The sequence below is a fragment of the Nannobrachium achirus genome (genome assembly GCF_963921795.1).
Source record: "Nannobrachium achirus genome assembly, chromosome: 10".
In the NCBI taxonomy this organism is placed as follows: Eukaryota; Metazoa; Chordata; class Actinopteri; order Myctophiformes; family Myctophidae; genus Nannobrachium; species Nannobrachium achirus.
The window spans coordinates 41,642,782-41,662,781 of record NC_137819.1 but is presented as its reverse complement, the minus strand read 5'-3'; the positions used below and the strand labels follow the sequence as shown (position 1 = coordinate 41,662,781).

Genomic DNA, 20,000 nt, shown 5'->3' with positions numbered 1-20,000 from the left:
TCCAACCCTTGATGCTGAGTGCCAAACAGGGAGGCACTGGGCTGAGGAATCGAACCCCAAACCTTCTAATCTCAGGGCGGACACTCTAACCACAAGGCCTCCTCTTTGTCCTTTCTCTCTCTTTCTCGAAATAACAAAAATGATGGACCTTGCTGCACAAAAACAAATTTCACCCTTGGTTTCACACTTATAAATCTGTGACAATAAAGCTGATTCTGGTCTCTCTCTCTCTCTCTCTCTCAGGGGGAGGCTGTAGGGAGGGTGTGTCTAAAGGAGAGGGGGCGGGACGTTCTAGTCCTACAGAGAGTGACATCATCAGTGGCAACGACGTCGGACCGCCCCTCCCCGACATCATCGTCAGGAGGCGGAGCCAGGGAGGAGGACAGTGAGAAGAGGTGAGATTGTGTTTTTGTAGTTTTTTTTAGACAAGGACCAGAACTTGTTTTATACTGTTCTCTGTCTGAGGTTTCTGTCTCTCTTTTGTTCTCTTATTCTTATACCTCCAGTAATTTCAACCCCCCTTTCTCCTCCCGATGACTGCCTTATACTTACAGTAGTTGCAGGTTACAAGCTCACAACGCATCGTGCTGCAACAACACGTCATGAGCTTGTACTGTAGATAGATAGACTTGTACTTTCACCGTGCGACACCCGCGCCCAACTAAATATAACTCTGGCTTCAATGTCTCAAGCTGCAACCATCACCACCACCGACCACACACATCCCCTGCACTAGTCTGTCACCACTCTTGGAGGAGTGTGTGTGTGTGTGTGTGTGTGTGCGCACAAAGATAATGTATGCTTTAGCCTCCGGGCCTAGGCAGAGAATGGTTTTCTTGTTTTCAACAGAGAAGGCAAACAAGACGAATGGACAGACAGCATACCGTTTTGGCTTCCTGTGCATGAGTGTGTAAAAGCGTGTGTGCGCACGCACGCCCGGGGTTTATTCAGCACGCGTGTGCATGCACCACATGCGCACGCATGCCTCCAAAAGTATTATTGTTTCCACGAGTTGCACGGGCCGGGCCTGTCAGTGTATACAATCTCAAAAACATGTGAATGCGCCGGGTGCTAAGTGTTTTTATGTGGGTTTTTTCAAGACCTCCGGGCACTGCTGCGCAGGGAGTGTCAGGAACAGGCAGGTTTCGTGAGTGTGTGTGTGTGTGTACACAGTAGCTAGCATCAGTGCCTGGAGCAGTCAGAGGACAAGGGTTGAAACCTCAGCACTGAAGGGAGGAAAGAGTGGAGATTTATCTCCGAAGGAGGGAGCACACGCATGTGGAGCTAAAGGGACCAGGTCTGTAGCGATGGACCGGTAGAGGGGGGTCCTCCACAGGTAGGAGGAGAGGGGAGGAGGAAGATGTCTTCCAAGACAGCCACACTCGCTGTGGCCGAGGGTGGCGATGATGATGACGACAGCGAAGACGACAGCGAAGACGACAGCGAAGAAAAAGGAGAGGAAGACGCTGGTGCGTGCGCGCCGCGAACCTTCGACGTGCCCTACCTTCGCTACATCGACGAGGACGGGGTCGCGGAGCGGGACGAGTGCGGGGGACGACTGGGAGGGAGAGGGTGGCGAGAAGAGAGGGATGGAGGGAGAGGGAGATGGGGAGAAGGTGGAGGACACCAGACTCCTGTGTGTTGCTGTTCCAGCGAGGAAGACCATCATTGTGGTTCTTCTCCGTTGCCTCGCAGGTACCGGGTGGTGTCGGGGACGCCGCTCAAGATCCTGGAGCACCTGCTGAGCGACCTGCGGCTGGACGACCAGCGGGGGACGCCAGAGAGCAGGGAGAGCGGTGAGTCTTTGGACACACACACACACACACACACACACACACACACACACACACACACACACACACACACGCTCACACACAGAGTATTATACACTCTAGTCTATATAAAGTGACTTGAGTTACTGCAGTGGTTCCCAGGCTTTTTATGTTGGCAGGCCTGTCAGTATAGTACAGTGGTTCTCAACCTGTGGGTCAGGACCCCCAGGGGGTCCCCAGATGATTAGCTTAATGTGCAACATTGTTTTCTGTCTCAACAGTAAACAAAGCAACATAAGATGTAAGTGTATAGAGGGTATCTGTACATTTCTAAAGTGACAATTTAAGGACTTAATAATACCTCTAAAATGACAAATTAAACATTGGCCCAATTGTCAAATATTAGATGCAGGAATTGTGAAAATAGCCGATATCGTTGCGACTGCGAGGCGTTGTGAGCATGTAGATCTGCTATTTTCACAACAGAACCGTGTTATACAAAATGTAATTCCTCAACTCTTAGTGCTCGTCAGGGTGGGGGGTCCGCAATTAAAATATGGTTATTTTGAGGGTCGTGGCCTTAAAAGGTTGAGAACCACTGGTATAGTACGCATGTTGAATATTTCCACTGTCCCAAAACCATGTTGTACAGCTAGCTATAATAAGCAGCGAGGACACTATGCCCTGCCGTACGATGGTGCCATGTTGTGAGCTTGTAGATCTGATACTTTTGGGTGCGTGCCACGTAATATGACAAACTACGAACGGGACTTAAGAGAGGGAGTGTCTCTTTGTCTGTGTTAGCGGTTGACCGCTGGTATTTCAGAGGTATTCAGAGGGAATGTCATTTTCAAGTCACAACACGGCCCCCATTCACCGTTTGTCATGCTTTTGAACACTAGCGGCGGCGCGCCTCTTTTTGGCCTTGGTTGCATGCACACACACACTTTACTCTTCTTTCTCTGTGGAGGGACGTGGAGTTTCTCCAAGTCCCCACAGGGGTAATCGCTTTCCCCTTGATCACGCTGACAGCACGGCTGGGATGATGTGTGTGCACGCGTGCGTGTGCGTGTGTGTAGGGCTTGTGTGCATTCAACTGTGTCATGTAAATGTGGGGGGTGTTACACTTTCTAATGAGTTACTTAGACCCCCCCAGGATACCAAAGACGTTTCGTTTATGATCCCCCAACTGCCTCAGCAAATTATCTTTTTTTTTACTGTCCTCTTTTGATGTCAGATATGTCAAAGTTACATTAGCAGTTTACTCTGAGCAGAAATAATGCACATACTGACTTTGTTATTTGTCACCTAAGGTGCAGTTTTTGATCATCTTCGTCATGTCAAAAGTTATTGTTACGGAATCTCTACGGAAAGGCACTTTGAGCAAAGATGACAGACCGGTCTGCATGTTCACTATTTATTCAGCGTGAACTGTGAAGTACGTTTTACAACATGAGTTCTAGGTCTAATCCCGCAAGCTAAGCTAGCAAGCGAGTGCATGCCGCTTCCAGGTTCGTTCTTTCAGTATCAAGGCAGACAGAATCAAATACAGATGTGCCCATACATTCACAGTTCGATAAGTTGGTTGTATTTTGTCACCCTGCTCTTCTATTGAGACATTTAGATTGTGTCAAAGGTCATCAGGATCTGACACAAAGTTTGACCTGAAGGTCAAGATAACCGTATCCCCTGAGCAAGCAGGCAGGCTCTATTAGCTCAATGGTGAAAAGAAGAGGAAGAGCACAATAGCACATCTATGTTGTGAGCTTGTAGATCAGAATAGGGAAGCAAGGGTTGGTGTGGTTAAGCGGAACATGCTAGTTTTGGTGGGTGTAAGTAACACTTTCTTTTTACAAACGCTGCCAGAAACATCACCCTACTGGGACAGACAGGTGAGATGCCCCGCCTCCCTGGTCTCGAACCATTAGCGGAAATGCCAGACAGACAGCTGCTCCACAATCTGTGGAAAGGTCAAACATTCATTATCGGTCAAATCTATCAAAAGCAAGGAGGATGGGGATGCAAGATGTTTCGATATGATTGAAGATGATTTGTTGGAACAGGCCTAATACAGTATGTCCCAGTTAGCTTTTTAACCTTTTTGTAATTAATAAAGTACCTTGATTTTACCCTCTCCTCTTTGACCTCTTTGATCACGCATCTTCTTTCATGTCCCCAGTCTTGTTGTATTTCGAAATTGCACATATACTGTAAGCAGTATATGTAGTTTAGCTATTTTCACCACCAAAATGATTGATGAATGAATTGATTACTCATGCTATGGAGACTTGAGTTCAATAATATTATATTCAATATTTCAATGATATTATGTTCAATATTATATTATCAAATTTTCACGATTTTTTCAAAAATAGCAGATCTACAAGCTCGCAGTGCGGCACTCGGTGCCGCACTGTGAGCTTGTATATCTGTTATTTTTCAATAGTTAAAGCATAAAATAATGATACCACCTCGTAGGGTGGGGGGGGGGGGGTCGGGGCTACAACATATTTTTAAATCTGTGTAACAGATTTCTTTCATCAGCTCATTTTCTTAGACGAGATTCTAGCGACCGTTGAGATTCTAGCGACTGTTGGGTACCTCTTCTGGACTGGCTATCCCATGTCACATGGTACTGAGTTAAGGGCCAATCGCAGGACAGTACCCCAGGAGCGCCCTTAATTAGCAGTGTTGGCAAAAGTACTCAAATGTTTGTTGTCCCTGCTTAGCATTGACTTAGCATTGACAACATTGTCATGAAGGACACGGAATGCAATCGTTCACTCGCCGTTGGAAAATTGACTTATTAGACTATTCTGGATGTGTGGCTAACGGCTAACGCTAACGCTAGCTAGCGCTAGCTGCAGGCTAACGCTAGCTAGCGCTAGCTGCAGGCTAACGCAGGCATGTTATACACAATTACTCATGGAATAAAACGGCGACCCAACTCTATTTTTGCTCTTCTACAAGCTCACAACGCGAGGAGGTTAAGTCTGTCAGAACCGTCAGATTATCTTTCTAACTGAAGTTACACAAACACTGATTATGCTACATTTAGCACTGTTAGCCCGACCAATTTAGATAGGGCACGAAATAAATTCACTTCAACCTCGTGTTGAGCAGTTAAACCTATTTGCTACGTACGTCTACAAAAACGTTCATATTTCAAAGATAAAGTGCTTACTGAAGTCTCACAGATGTCACAGTATGGTACGCTCAAGCAGAATTACCCGTATCTTTCGTATTGTTTTATAAACAGCATTTTAATCCGATCAGACGTCATTTTCTGTTGTTTTTCAGCCATGCGACCCCATCGGTTGCGAGGTGTACTGCACTTAGATACATTAATACCTTTTTAAGGAAACAACGACCGATCGGATTAAAATGCTCCTCTTTAAATAATACGATCATTACGGGACATTCTGCTGGAGCGTACCCTATGGTGACATCGGTGAGCCTTCACTAAGCAATTTATCTTTGTAATCTGACCGTTTGTGTAGACGTACGGAGCAAATTGGTTAAACTGCTCAACAGCAGATTGTGTTGAATTCACGGTTGGCGCAGCGTAGCGTCTTTACATTTAGCCCAATAATGCTAATCTACAAAGCAATAACTACAGTTTAAAACATACATAAACCACTTTAGCCCTATGTTATACCAAGGCTATTTGAAAATAGCCGATCTACAAGCTCACAACGCATTGCGGTGCGACGCGTTGTGAGCTTGTAGATCTGCTATTTTCAAACATTTTGTACTTTTACTTTTGGTACTTTAAGTACATTTGGATACCAATACTTTTGTACTTTTACTCAAGTACATTTGTAATTCTGGACTTTTACTTGTAACAGAGTGATTCTACATTGCAGAATTGATACTTTTACTTAATTATAAAAACTAGCCCTTACCCGTTCAAAGATATGAGCTCCGAAATGATGTGCAGTGTGTGGGTTATGGGATGTGCACTGTGCACACAGTATATGAGGGATGGAAAGTAACTTTAACTGGTGCTTGCATGCTAATATGTAGGAGCATCAATGTAAGAAATACCCGTTCCATTTAACGGCTAAAGAGATACTGTGTACCGATCTGCATGATTTTTGGACAACATCTGTAACAGGGCCAGAACCCCCCCCCGTGTGTGTGTGTGTGTGTGTGTGGGGGGGGGGTTTGTGTGTGATTGTGCTAATGGCCTGAACAACAGCGCCCCTCCCTTAACATGTGTGGTCACAAAAGTAGATATGAGCTCTGAAATGATGTGCAGTGGGTGGGTTATGGGATGTGCACTGTGCACACAGTATATGAGGGATGGAAAGTAACTTTAACTGGTGCTTGCATGATAATATGTAGGAGCATCAATGTAAGAAATACCCGTTCCATTTAACGGCTACAGAGATGCTGTGTACCGATCTGCATGATTTTTGGACAACATCTGTAACAGGGCCCGCCCGCCCGCACACACACACACACACACACACTCCCCCCCCCCCGTGTGTGTGTGTGTGGGTTTGTGTGTGATTGTGCATGGCCTGAACAACAGCGCCCCTCCCTTAACATGTGTGGTCACAAAAGGTACTGTAGGCTAAATAGATATAGATACACCATAAAAATGCAAATATACAGCATATGATTTGTGAAAGTGACAAACGGGCTTCACAGTTATGTTAGGTGTGTTCATCTGCTAATGGTGATGCGATTTCAGATCAATTGCTCCAGCCACTGAGGAGAAACGCTGTTTCAGACAGACAGACAGACACTCACTCAGACAGACAGACAGACACTCACTCAGACATTCGCAAAATTATAGTATAGATGTAGGTACTTTTTCCACCACTGTGTAAACGTTTGTGTTCTCATGCCAATAAAGCTTCTTTGAATTGAAGATTGAATTGAAGATTGCTCCCCATGTGGCGGAGTACACAATAATGGTAAATAAAGTAGCTTACTCTAAAATAATCCATCCATCCATCCATCCATCTTCAACCGCTTATCCAGCATCGGGTCACTGGGTTAACAGTTCCAACTGAGATTTCTAGAGTTCCTTAATAATAATAATTAAAATAAACAATACTAATGAATGATTATAATTGCGACCGTCAGGTCGCCGTTACTATGAAAACCTCCACCGCCTGTCTGTCTGTCCGTCAGTCTGTCTGTCACGTCACATCACACTTTTTTGCCCCTATCCATGTGAAATTTTCCACACACAATCCTTGTCTGCCAATCCACAACCTCCACCCTTCCAGGGACCCCCGCAGCTCCAGGGACCCCCGCCAAATTTTTTAAAACACATTTTTGAATACTGCTCCTACAGTTTTTGCCCTAAAATCACACAAATTGCTACACAGTATGTCTACACTTATCTCATCGACATGGATCTGTCCCATATAGCGCCACCATCAGGTCGATTTTTTAACACATTTTTGGACCTAAACCTTTTTTTTTCTAATTTTTTTTTTTTCAAACTTTTTTTTTTTCAAACACATTTTTTTACAAACTTTTTTTTACACTAAAACGAGCACACAGATTTTATATTGACTGTCAATTCTTGTTTTATTTTAAACATGTACAAGTTACAGCGAGCAGGGTGGGCCGTACCACAACCATTTCTAAACATACTACTTATTAACTGAGAATATTGTCAATAATATCAATTGCATAGTAATCATGTATTCAAGCTATTCAAAATGGATAGAATCATGATTTATTTTTTAACATAAATGTGGAAAATGGCAACAAAAAAAAAACATTTTTTGAAATCTTTTTTTTTAAGCAATAATTTCGCGGACCCCCTGCAGTACCTCCGCGGACCCCCTAGGGGTCGCGGACCCCTGGTTGAAGACCCCTGCAATAATGTGTACCCGTTCTAAATGGGTGAACGTGGGGGTTGGATTTTTAAGAGGCACAGCATAGTAACAGCTCTGGCTTCGTGTTTGTTGAAACCCTTGCTCTTACCCTTGTTTGTGACCGTCTTTTAAGACAAGGCTTCTTTATGCATCCCATCCTCCAGAGAAACAGCAAGGATTCCTAGCAGAGGCCAACAGGGAGCCATCTCTGTGTCTCTGAACCAACAGGATGTAGAATACAGAGAGAGACGGATGAATGCAGGGACGGAGGGGAGGAAGTCATGGAGGAGAGAGAGAGAGAGAGAGAGAGAGAGAGAGAGAGAGAGGGAACTGAGGGTGTCTTTGTGGAAGAAAAGAAAAGTCACACTCTTCTTCTTCTTCTCGTCTTCAGGCGGGTTGAGTTTTTAGGACGAGCAGGGAGGGAGGGAAGAGAGTCGAGTGTGTGTGTGTGCGTGTAGCCTTGTCTGTCTTTGTCGGTGTATCTGTGCACTTGTCGGTCCTTCAGTCTGCCTGTGCCTGTAGAATAAACATGAGGAGTGTGTGTGTGTGTGTGTGTGTGTGTGTGTGTGTGTGTGTGTGTGTGTGTGTGTGTGTGTGTGTGTGTGTGTGTGTGTGTGTGTGTGTGTGTGTGTGTGTGTGTGTGTGTGTGTGTGTGTGTGTGTGTGTGTGTGTGTGTGTGTGTGTGTGTGTGCGCGCGCGCGCGTCCTCTGGGGTGCATCATTGTGCTGTTTTGGCGGAGGTTTAGCGCCGTAGCATAGCATGTCGAACAGGCTGCAACAAGCACAGACACAGAGATTACTGCCCCCCCCCCCCCCCCCCCTCCCAAAACGCGCACACACACACACACACACCGTAAAGAAAATGATTTAAAAAAAAAAAGGATTACTGCGATTAGTTCAGCAGAAACACATCTCTTTCTCTTCCCTTCCGAGCTCTCTGTCTCCCCTACTGGAGATTAAAAAATAAATAATTCCCCAAGGTCAGAGCTGAATGAGTTATTTGTGTGTGTGTGTGTGTGTGTGTGTGTGTGTGCGCGCGTGCGTGTGCACGTGTGTGTATCAGTGTGTGTGTGACTTTGTAGCATACGTGCCAGCGGGCGAGAGCAGAGGGCATATGTTGGAGAGGAAAATGGATATTTATCACTGTGCAGAGAGAGAGAGAGAGAGAGAGAGCACATACTGTAGGAGCAACAGTGAAACTAAGCAGCGAGAAAACCCAGAAGAACTTTTTAAATTATTCCTCAACATTTCCCAAACATTTTCTAGATTAAAAGAAAAAAGGAAAAAAGAAATTACTAAAATTGCAGATCTATAAGCTCTCAGCATGGGACAAAGAAAGTGGTATGTCGGGATGCTGTATTAATGCATTTAGCTGGGGACCCCCCTGGAACCCCTCCTGAGATAAACAGGAATAAGGCTGAATGAGCACAAACTTAGCAGGTAATTCATACCGCTGCGACTTTTTAAATAATGAAAATAGCAGATCAACAAGCTCACAACACGTGTGCTTGTTGAACTTCTCTATTCAGCATTATGACAAAGTACTGTATAAACATAATAAATGGTTTTGCGTAACGTTGGTCTGAAGAACTAGGCTTAACCACGTCAGCCCCCAATCATCTGTATTCTGGCAAGAACACAGAAAACTACTTATTTCCCCCAAAGATCTTTAACAGAAACGTCACTAGTATAGAGCCCTGAGGGACCCCCCTCAACAACAAAGTCTGGGGTTTAACGGTCCTCACACACTGGGGGGCCGTTTATTTAGTGCGATTAATTTCCATGAACTCAAACGTGTTGTTTGAGGCATCGTAGGCTGTAGGCAAAACACTCCATGGAGAGTTTTGCATCGTTAATTCGCTACGACCCCCGGAGGGGGCGCGCGTAAATGACCTTAACGGTGCAAACACAGGCAGAGAGAGAGAGAGAGAGAGAGAGATGGCGTATGGGATTATTTTTGTTTTGGTCTGGTGGATTTTATACAACGCAACAATAAGAGATTTACATAAAAAAGGTAGAGAGGTATATACAAAGTGAAATAGGCATCACTCTGTCTGAAAGAGAAAAAGGAAATCTTTCCAAAGGGAAATGCTGGCTGATGAATTATTGATGGCGAGGCGCTCCGCTCGAGTTCCTCTGTAATGGATTTGCCTCGCTCTGTGGCCCCTGGAACCATATTTGGGTCACACGTTTTCCCGGGGAAGGTGTTTGGTGCTGCGCAGCAGCCCTTGCCGCCGACAACAACGGCTCATTTAGCCGTGTGCCTCGGGAGCCGTTTGGTGTTTCGCTTCTCACCTGCTGAGCCTGATGTAAACACACACACACACACACACACACACACACACACACACACACACACACACACACACACAGGGGCGTCACAAGGGGGGAAAAAGTGGGACTGAGTTACTAGGGCCCAAGGTTTCAAAAATAGCAGATCTACAAGCTCTACAACCAGTTTTCTGAGGTTTGTAATGAGCCAAGAGTATTTAAAGGAGTCGTTCAGACCAAAACAACGAAATCTAGCAACAGTGGCATCCGAAATCTAGCAACAGGGGCAGCTATGAAAAAAATCGACTAAAGCAGTTATGAAGGGGTATGATAAAAGGCAGATTTAACCCTATATGTGTTTTGGTCTGAACGACTCCTTTAAATAAAGGAGAGATCAAGTTGATGAAAGCCAAACGTTTTATTGAATAAAAGATATAATGTTTTGACAATTACACTCTTCTAACATTTTAACGTGTAAGATTAGCATTTAAGCCCTTTGCACACAGACGCGTTTTTCTCGCACGGAAAAAAACGGACAATGATTCTATTTGACCTCATGCACACCGGCTCCGAATTTGCCATGCGGCTGCGGCTGTGCGTTTTTTCCCAGATCAAACCCAGTTAAATTTGTGCGTCTTGTCGCATGCGGTAAAAACGAATTGACTCCTTTTATAACTCCTCTTCGGATCCGCAGTGTGGATTCCGCACAGCCTTGCACACCAAATCCAATGCGTTTTAATCATGCAGCAAACGGAAAGAAACGCAAAGGTCCTGTGTGAAAAGCCCTTAAAAGCTGTAAATGAATTTCTTTTTTGAGAATCCTGTGCAATAAAGATGAAAGTGTGTGTGTGAGAGAGAGATCTTTCCTTATTTAACTTACGCTTAGAGCTACATAAGAAACAAGTTACCCACTGGTTGAGGACCATTATAATTACATGTAGTCGAACTCTATTTGACATCATACACGCTGTGAGTGGGCAGCTCTGCTAGCCTGTTTGACCAGCAAAGGGCCAGTTGAGTTAGCCTGGCCTGATCGCGTTTAGCTCACATCGCTCACTCACTCACACGTTCTCTCTACAATAGTGTCGAGAATTTGTAGAGTGATCTGAGTCTGGCTAACGCCAGGCTAACAGTTGAGTGACATTTAACAAATGTCTTATGTTGTTTCCAATCTTCTCGTCTTTCCAGAGACGCTGTTGGACGACTTCCTGTTGACCTACCTGGTGTTCATGTCCACCAAAGACCTGTGTCAGGCCCTGCTGGGACAATATCCTTACTGTACTGTAGTGGACCACATCACACTGTGATGCCAAGCACTGATTACTGTACCACCTCTCTCTCCCTCTCACACACGCACGCACTCACGCACGCACGCACGCACGCACGCGCGCACACACACACACACACACACACACACACACACACACACATGCACACATTTGTAAAACCTTTTCTATTCTTTAGACTTATAGACACTCAACAAAGCTGGTTAGGGTTAGGATACACCACATTTGGTATTACTATACTTGTGAGGACATCAATGTTTTAAACCAGTGATACTCAAACTCCGGCCCGCGGGCCACTTCCGGCCCGCGGCACAATATTGACTGGCCCGCCAGCTTAATCTCCTCAAAATTGCGCATCCAGCAAGCTTTAAACTGAGCAGATTGGACCTTGCGTTCCAGAGATAATGGCCAAAACATCTTGAAAACGCCGATTACACCGCAGCCCCCCCCTCTCTCTCTCTCTCTCTCTCTCTCTCTCTCTCTCTCTCTCTCTCTCTCTCTCTCTCTCTCTCTCTCTCTCTCTCTCTCTCTCTCTCTCTCTCCCTCCCTCCCTCACTCACTCCGTCTCGCATTCACTAGCTGCCCAGCTGCCGGCTAACGAGTGTATGTTGCTCGTTGTGTAAGCTTAGCTCCGTGCCACTGCCAGGCAGCGTGCATCAAGCTCGTTAAAGTGTTTATTGAGCAGGAGCAGAGCCTCGGCGATTTTGAATGACAAAGATAGCAGTTAGTAGAGTGCTGTTTGTCAATTCTTTGTTGCTACAGAGCATAGGACTAATCAGTGCTAAGAACAACAACAATGCAGAAGGATGTCTCTCCCCCTCAACTATTATCAGCTGGCAACAACGTTTCCATTGATAGGGGAAAAAGTGTGGCAGGAGGTATGCTGCTGTGCTTGCAACCAGTGGTGGAAAAAGTACTCACATTTTTTACTTGAGTAAAAGTATCAATACTGCAATGTAGAAACACTCAAGTAAAAGTCCAGAATTCAGAATGTACTTTAGTTAAAGTGAATGTATTGGCATCGCCGTTTTTTTTTCTCTCTTTTTTTTTACCAGTGGCTCTGCCTCTGCCCAATTTATTAGCATACCCAAAATGTTATTGTAGGCCTAATGCAAATGAAGAGACGTACTGTAGCTCTACTTAACAACTGCATCATTAGCCATTTGGTAGCTAAACAGTCTGGGTAATAATCTATTTCAAGTAGATTGTTTGATTTGATTTGATTTTTCTTAACTATCAATTTTCACAAGTTTATTTTCTGTAAAAAGCCATTTGTGTTGAATGTGGCAACATCATAAATAACATTGTGAAGCAATTGAAAGAGAGTTGTGCTCAGCTATCTTAAATTAATGTTATCCAACTCGATAGCAGGCAGACAGATATCAACCCAGACAAATAGCAGACAAACGTACAGACAAACGCACATTAGTTTGTTTTGGTGTTTTTGTGGATTATGCTAATTTTACAGAATTAATAAAAAGAGAGAAAATGTAGCAAATTACTTTGATTACAAATGTTGTCATTGACAGAATTTAAATAGAATTCCAAGCCATAAAATAATGCACATTTCAACTGTCTTATGTGGAAATAAAGCAAAAAGTTATCAAGTAATGTCATTTTATCAACTGGCCCAACGGGGGATAGCTTCGCTGTTTCTACATGTCATCTTTTCTACACCCAACTCTAAACCTTATCCTAACCTTAACCTCCGTGGGGTGAGTCGCTAACCCTCCGGTTGAAATGATGGTCGTGCGAAAGAGCGAGATTTTACCGGCCCGCGGCCCCTTGTCATTTTTGTCATTTGGCCCACCGGTTCAGAAGTTTGAGTATCCCTGTTTTAAACCACCAGAAAAACATAAAAAAAATCTCTTCCTTGTCCTCACAATGTCTATTCGTAAAGATTCTTTTGGCCCTCACAAGTATAATAATACAAGTGTGCACGCACGCACACACACACACACACACACACACAGTCACACAGAAACACACTTGAGTATCCCACCTCATGTGTGTTGCACCACTCCTTGCCCGTCCCCAAACACCATCCACTTTGGAGTGTCTTCCCCTTTACTGGTCCTCACCTACAGCAGTGGCCGGTGCCGCGGCCAGGAGGAGGGCAAGGACGCCCTCTTCAGGAAGCGCAAGGTGCTGCAGCTGGTGTCCCACTGGAGCCGCCTCTACAAGGACTTCCTGCGAGAGGAAGAGCACGTCAAGAGCTTCATGAAGGTATGGACCAAGACAACAAAAAAAGACTCCGGTTCACTTGGTGTATCTGCATGACAAAGGTTGACGCCTTTTTAGGGGACCGGTAGGTTGGAGTCTATTAATTCCAATGGGAGATTGAACATGACTCCCATGAGCACAGCTTCTGAACTACTCTTTATATAATTATTACCCCATGGTCACTGAACTAAATATTGCACCACAAGCCACGCAGTCTTCCCAAGACTTTGACACTCAAAGTGCTTTGGAGAAATCTGGAGAAAATCTGTTCTATTATCGACGTTTCTTTGTCCCAGCAACACACTCTCACAGGATCTAACACCGGTAAACAAAGGACGCTCATGAGATCTGCCATCAGGACGGCACCAATTTAGGATGGGAAAATCCCGTTTGGCCGGTGTAGCGATAGGGCAGTGTAGCGACGGCGAAGTGGACTAACAGGGGCAAATGTACGAACGGGCTCTCCTACCATACTGATGAGCAATACAATGGTTATATGTCACAGTTATTGTCCACAACATTGCAAGCGGCGCGAAGGCCAGCGGACCTTGGTCCTGCTCTTCGTGCCCGAGCGCCACAGGCACGAGTGCCCGCGAAGAGCGGGCCAGGGCCAGCGCCACGCGAGTTACGAAGCCGTGGTGAATGCAATCGTTAAGCGCACGATAAACGCATGAATGGGATGAAGATCGCTTGCTTTACAGTCTGTTGGAAAGGCTCCCCCACCGCCTTATCGCTGCACCGCCCTATCGCTACACCGGCCAAACGGGACTAGCCACTTAGGATACCATGTTGTAGGTTTTGTGTTCCATTTAATCCACCATCTTTAGTAGGTTTCTCTCTCGTCTCTTTCTCTGCGTCTTTCCCTTTTCTCTCTCTCTCTCTCTCTCTCTCTCTCTCTCTCTTTATCCCAGTCTTTCTTTCTCTCACTCTGTGTCTCTTCATCTTTCTCACACTCGTCCTCCTACTCCTCTCTCTTGTCCAGTCTCTCTCTTCATCAGCCCTTCTCTGTGTCTCTGATGGCTCCATGGTTTCAGGACTTGAATGTCAGTTGTTGGCGTTTTACCCCGAGATGAAACATCAGAGGAGTGTTAGTCTTGTTGAGTCTTAATGGGACTTGGGACTCAATGTCACTCTCACTGTGTCCTACTCTATTTCTTATTCTTTCTCTCTCTGGCTTCTTTTTCATTCCCACTGTAATATATGACAAGATTTCAGGTGTAAATGTAGTACGATGAGCGTACACATTTTAATGAAGAGATGAGAGATAGAGGGTCTTGTCTTGCCATGTTTATGAGAGTGTGTGCATGCATGAGGTTGTATTACAGTATGTCTACACTGTGTCTCTGTGTCTGTATGTGCAAAGTACTAGAGGGTAAGTGTTGTCTGTGTGTGTGTGTGTGTGCACGTTAGGGAGGAACGATACGCAATATTATCGTTTATCGTGATAAAAACCACACTCACGATAATCGTATCGTGGAGATTTAATTCATTGTGATATCGTCCTCCATCATGCACTGGGATCAATTCACCTTTTATTTGCCGAGCTGCATATCCGGTACCACTTAAACCCTCTATAATTGGTAAAAGGTACTTATATACGTACTTGATACAGTATTTTTATTTCATTCTCTATCAAATGTCTTTGCCAAAACAATAGCTGATCTACAAGCTCACAATGTTCTGCCCCAGGATAACTGATGTTGAATATCGCGATAATATTGTAAATCGCGATTTCTTTTGTCACAATAATCGTGATATGAATCTTTCATATCGTTCCATCCCTAGTGCACGTGCGTGTGTGTGTGTGTGTGCAGGCATGTGCAGGCGAGCTGGTGCTTGTGTGTCTTCCCTGTTCACCAAAGCCTATTTGTCAGCCATGTCTCCATTAGCAGCATCTCAGCCCTCCCTCCCTCCATCCCCCCTGCAGGGATCTGAATGGTCTGCTCAGCAGGGAGCAGAGACAACAGGCCCAGGCGTTCAGGAACAACGCTCCTATAATCCACTGTAATCCACTCTCCATACTAAGTTAGCGGGCACTGTGTTATCAATTCAAATCAAGACATTTACTGTAGTGCTCTGTATGATTTGGGGCCTACGGCTGGTAAGACATGCACACAAACAAAAATTGGGGGGGGGGGGGGGGGGGGGGGGATTCGAATTCATACTCGCAGGCACAATTCATACATTAATGTTCTACTCAAGAAAACATAGCGTTGCTGTCGGGCAGAATCCATATCTTCATATTTTCAACTTTTTGTGTTTTTTCGTAATCTAATGCTACAGCGTCACCCCAAAGCATCAAAAGTAGAAGATCTGCATCTCGAAACAGCAGCACGATGTGACGTGTTTTGAGCTTGTAGATCTGCTACTTTTGCTACTTTTTGAAGTTGAATCCTGAAAGGTAACAGTTTTGTATATACTGTATGATGTTTCCACCCTACATAAACAATATATACAGTACATTCACTGACACTATGTATTTGCGACACAGCTTGCCGATTCTTGGAAGGTTGCCGTTATTCAGCTCGGTACCTAAGTGTAACAGAGAGGAACTTGGAGAGGAGGGAGGAAATGTAACAGAGAGACGTCTTCTGTTACTGGTATTTGCACATAACCCTTGACTATTTGCACAGCACGGACACTTTACATGTTTGCACAGCATGTCTAATGTTTAGTGACGTAGGGAAGTGCAATAGTATGTTTTATTGTTGAGTCTAAACCCTGGTTAGTTCTGGTTATATGGAAACGTTAGCAGAACTTGGTCCCGTAATTTCACAGGTTCTTGAAAGTTCTTGGTTCTGGAAAGTTCTGGTTCTAGTTCTGGGTTGGCCTTACAGTGGTAATTGGGCTTAATTGAATGCTTAACAGTACCTGGTGTGTCGCAGTAGATTGGGCTGGACCAAATCAGGATGTCAGAGATGTGCTTTTGTTAATTATGTTGCATTATAGCGTGAAGAGGGATAGGGGTAGTTTTAAGAGTTCTGTAAGATATTTATGTGTTTACATTTTAGGTATTCGTGTATGTATTATCAAACATATAATTTTCCGAATGTCTGTCTGTCTCTGTCACAGCGTTTCTCCGCAGTGGCTGGAGCAATTGATCTGAAATCGCATCACCATTAGCATATGAACACACCTGACATAACTGTGAAGCCCGTTTGTCACTTTCACAAATCATATGCTGTATATTTGCATTTTTATGGTGTATCTACTATCTATTCTGCATCTAGCATGAGGCAACATGTTTAACCAGCTCTGTGTGTGTGTGTGTGTGTGTGTGTGTGTGTGTGTGTGTGTGTGTGTGTGTGTGTGTGTGTGTGTGTGTGTGTGTGTGTGTGTGTGTGTGTGTGTGTGTGTGTGTGTGCGGGCGGGGGGGGGGGGGGGGAATCATGCAGATCGGTACACAGTATCTCTGTAGCCATTAAACGAAACGGGTATTTCTTACATTGATGCTCCTACATATTATCATGCAAGCACCAGTTGAAGTTACTATCCATCCCTCATATACAGGTGCACACACTGCACATCATTTCGGAGCTCATATCTTTGAACGGGTAAGGGCTATGTATATAATGTTTAGAGTTAGACTACACCCCTCCAGGCTCATCAGCTCACCTGGCTATAAAAGGCTGCTGCCAGTGAACAAAGGGAACTGAGTGGTGGAAAGCTAGACACCACTGTGCTAATGAATGCACAATGAGTGAACGTTTGTTTATTGGTTTTGGTGAATAAATGTCTGGTTAAACTCGATACCAAGTCCTCTGTACTGTAATTCCAGACGCAAAGTCGGGCATTCTCACACTAAGCTAAGCCAGAAGCTCTACCATGAGGCCCTCAACTTCCATGATAGAGACCTTTTGGCGATCATTTTGACAATCTACCATGGTCACACATTCTTGCAGAGTTTTGTCTCACGTTTTCCATAGTGAAGGCCAAGGGCTGTATTTTTTTTTTAATATATATATATTTGTTTTGGGGCTTTTATGCCTTTATTTGATAGGACAGTAGACTGACAGGAAATGGGGAGAGAGATGGGGAGTGACACGCAGCAAAGGTCGTCGGGATCGGGATTTGAACCAGCCACACGCTGTCTGTCATGCATCAGAGCCTATGTGGTGTGCGCCTGGACCGCAAGGCCAGCGGCGCCCCAGTGAAGGCCTGTATTGATGTCTGCTGTGATGAACAAGTCGGGCCTTAGCTGATATGATCGGTGCCGCTATCATGGTCCCTGGATGACACTGTGGGGTGTTTAAAGCTTAAATGAGTTTGTGTCGCTCCAGTGCCGTTGGGAGTAAACCAGCTCGCTATCTCAAAGTCAACGTACATTACACGTTTACGCCCACCTTATCATGTGAGAGATCGCTATTTCTTCTAAACGTTTCAACATTTCTGTTGACATTTTAGCATGTAAATGTTTAGAAGTCACCCCACCCACCATGACCATGTAGTCTAATGCAGTGGTTAATGTGTTTATTTAGATGGCATGTTATTTTTAGACTGATGCTACTACACTGTCTCTCTGCATTTGATGTATTACGTTGTGGTTACCTTAATTACTGTAAATCACTCTGGATTAAGAGTGTCGGCTAAATGCCTTAATTGTAATTGTAAATTGTAACACACACTGATGCTGATATTATTGTGTAATTAATAACACGTATAATACTCTCTCACACACACACACACACACACACACACACACACACACACACACACACACACACACACACACACACTCACACACCCACACACACACACACACGCGCATAACAATGAAACACGTTGTTGGCTTTGGCTATTTTCAACGAATTGTTTGACACTGTAGTATAAAATAGGGCTTAGTGTTTAACCAGACTCATTGATTTAGTCGATTGTAATCTATTTGAAGTATTGCGTGTAGATTTGATGATATATGGAAAATATTAATTTATTTTAAATGCGCTTCCCAATTATTTGATTGATCCAAAAAGTAATTGATAGAATAATCTCTAAGAGAATAATCAACACTTGCATCCCTACATATCGTCGGGAGGGGGAGGGGGGGGGGGCTCAAAATGTGTCGCATCGTGACATGTTGTGAGCTTGTAGATCTGCTATTGTCACTATTTTATTAACACGACACGATCACTTGTCCCTCCGTAACCCAGCAGCACATTGCTCTGTGCAGGGTTGCCATGGCAACCAGAGTGTGAGGGTTGGCATGGGTATAATTTGAAATGAAAAAAAAAAAAAAACGATAGCCCAGGTGATCGTTGCCTAGCAACAGACGAGGGAGTAATGGAGCTGGGATGGTCCGGGAGGGAGGGAGCACCACTTGGGTCAGTGACATTGCTAAGGTTGTACGCGTGTGTGTGTGTGTGTGTGTGTGTGTGTGTGTGTGTGTGTGTGTGTGTGTGCGCGTGTGCGTGTGCGTGTGCGTGCGTGTGTGTTTGTTTGAATGGTGCATTTATATAGCGCCCTTATCCAAGGCGCTTTACTATGATTGTGCATTACATTCACCCATTCACACACACATTCCGATGGTAGAGGAAACCATGCAAAGCACCAACCTGCACATCGGTAGCAATTAGGGGTTCAGCGTCTTGCTCAAGGACACTTTGGCACTCTGGGGGAGCCCGGGATCGAACTGGGAACCTTGCGGTTCCCAAGCGGCCGCTCTACCTCCTGAGCCACTGCCGTGTGTGTGAAGTTGTGAAGGGAATTAGTGTTACTCCCCAAAGCATGCTGTGGAATAAAGGCTGAAATGTATGCCTTCATTATAATTATTATTATTATATTAATTGTAAGCTACACCTTCACTCTGTCACGATAATGACATTTACAAGACGATTATTTGTCCCTCAAATAATTGCGATTAGCGATTTAAGTGTGTTTTTGTCGTTTACATTCCTGTTTTGCTTTTAGGCTTTTAAGTTGCACATGGTAGATATGACACATAACCTAAATATACAAAGAAATTACTGACATATTTGACAACTTTATACTTAAAAAAGAACATTGATAGTGGAAATAGCCGATCTACAAGCTCACAACGCGTCGCGATGCGACGCGTTGTGAGCTTGTAGATCTGCTATTTCCACAATTTTTGACTCTTTTTTTAAATATATGAACGTTTTTCAACATGGAAACGATTATGACGATTATGAAAAATAATTGCGATTATGTCAAATAATCACGATTAGACGATTTTGTAATAATTGTGACAGCCCTACTCTGCCACCCCCTGTGGTGTGTTGTTGTGAATGTAAGCTACCCACCACAGTGCAGCTGTCAAAACGTGGGGGTGCTTTCTATAAAGGACGCGGAATATGACAGGAACCGTGTGCTCAAAATGTGGCGTGGGTTATAGTCCCAACTCGGATCACACGTTATCCCCTCTATTTCTCATCTCTACGGTGAAATGTGTACACTCTCACCGTATTACAACATTAACCACTTTGGTCATCCATGTTTCTGGCAAATATGAATGACTAACATTTCCATACATTTTCCAAAATTGTTATATTAGTTTTACAAACAACAAAGTGTATATTAATTAAGACCTAGGGAAGATTCTACAAAAGCCCTCTAAGTCAGTGGTTCTGAAAATGTTTTGTGCCATGGACC

The 20,000-nt window shown here is 44.4% G+C and overlaps 1 protein-coding gene across 1 annotated transcript in view; it reads left to right on the top strand.

Moving 5' to 3' along the window:
• Positions 1-20,000, top strand: part of rapgef5a (Rap guanine nucleotide exchange factor (GEF) 5a) — an 86,494-nt gene that overhangs the window by 57,182 nt on the left and 9,312 nt on the right. Inside the window, exons 10-13 of the mRNA XM_080734546.1 lie at positions 244-395; positions 1,696-1,796; positions 11,074-11,188; positions 13,259-13,397. Of these exons, the coding sequence (XP_080590672.1) occupies positions 244-395; positions 1,696-1,796; positions 11,074-11,188; positions 13,259-13,397 (507 nt within the window). The remainder of the gene's footprint in view (positions 1-243; positions 396-1,695; positions 1,797-11,073; positions 11,189-13,258; positions 13,398-20,000) is intronic.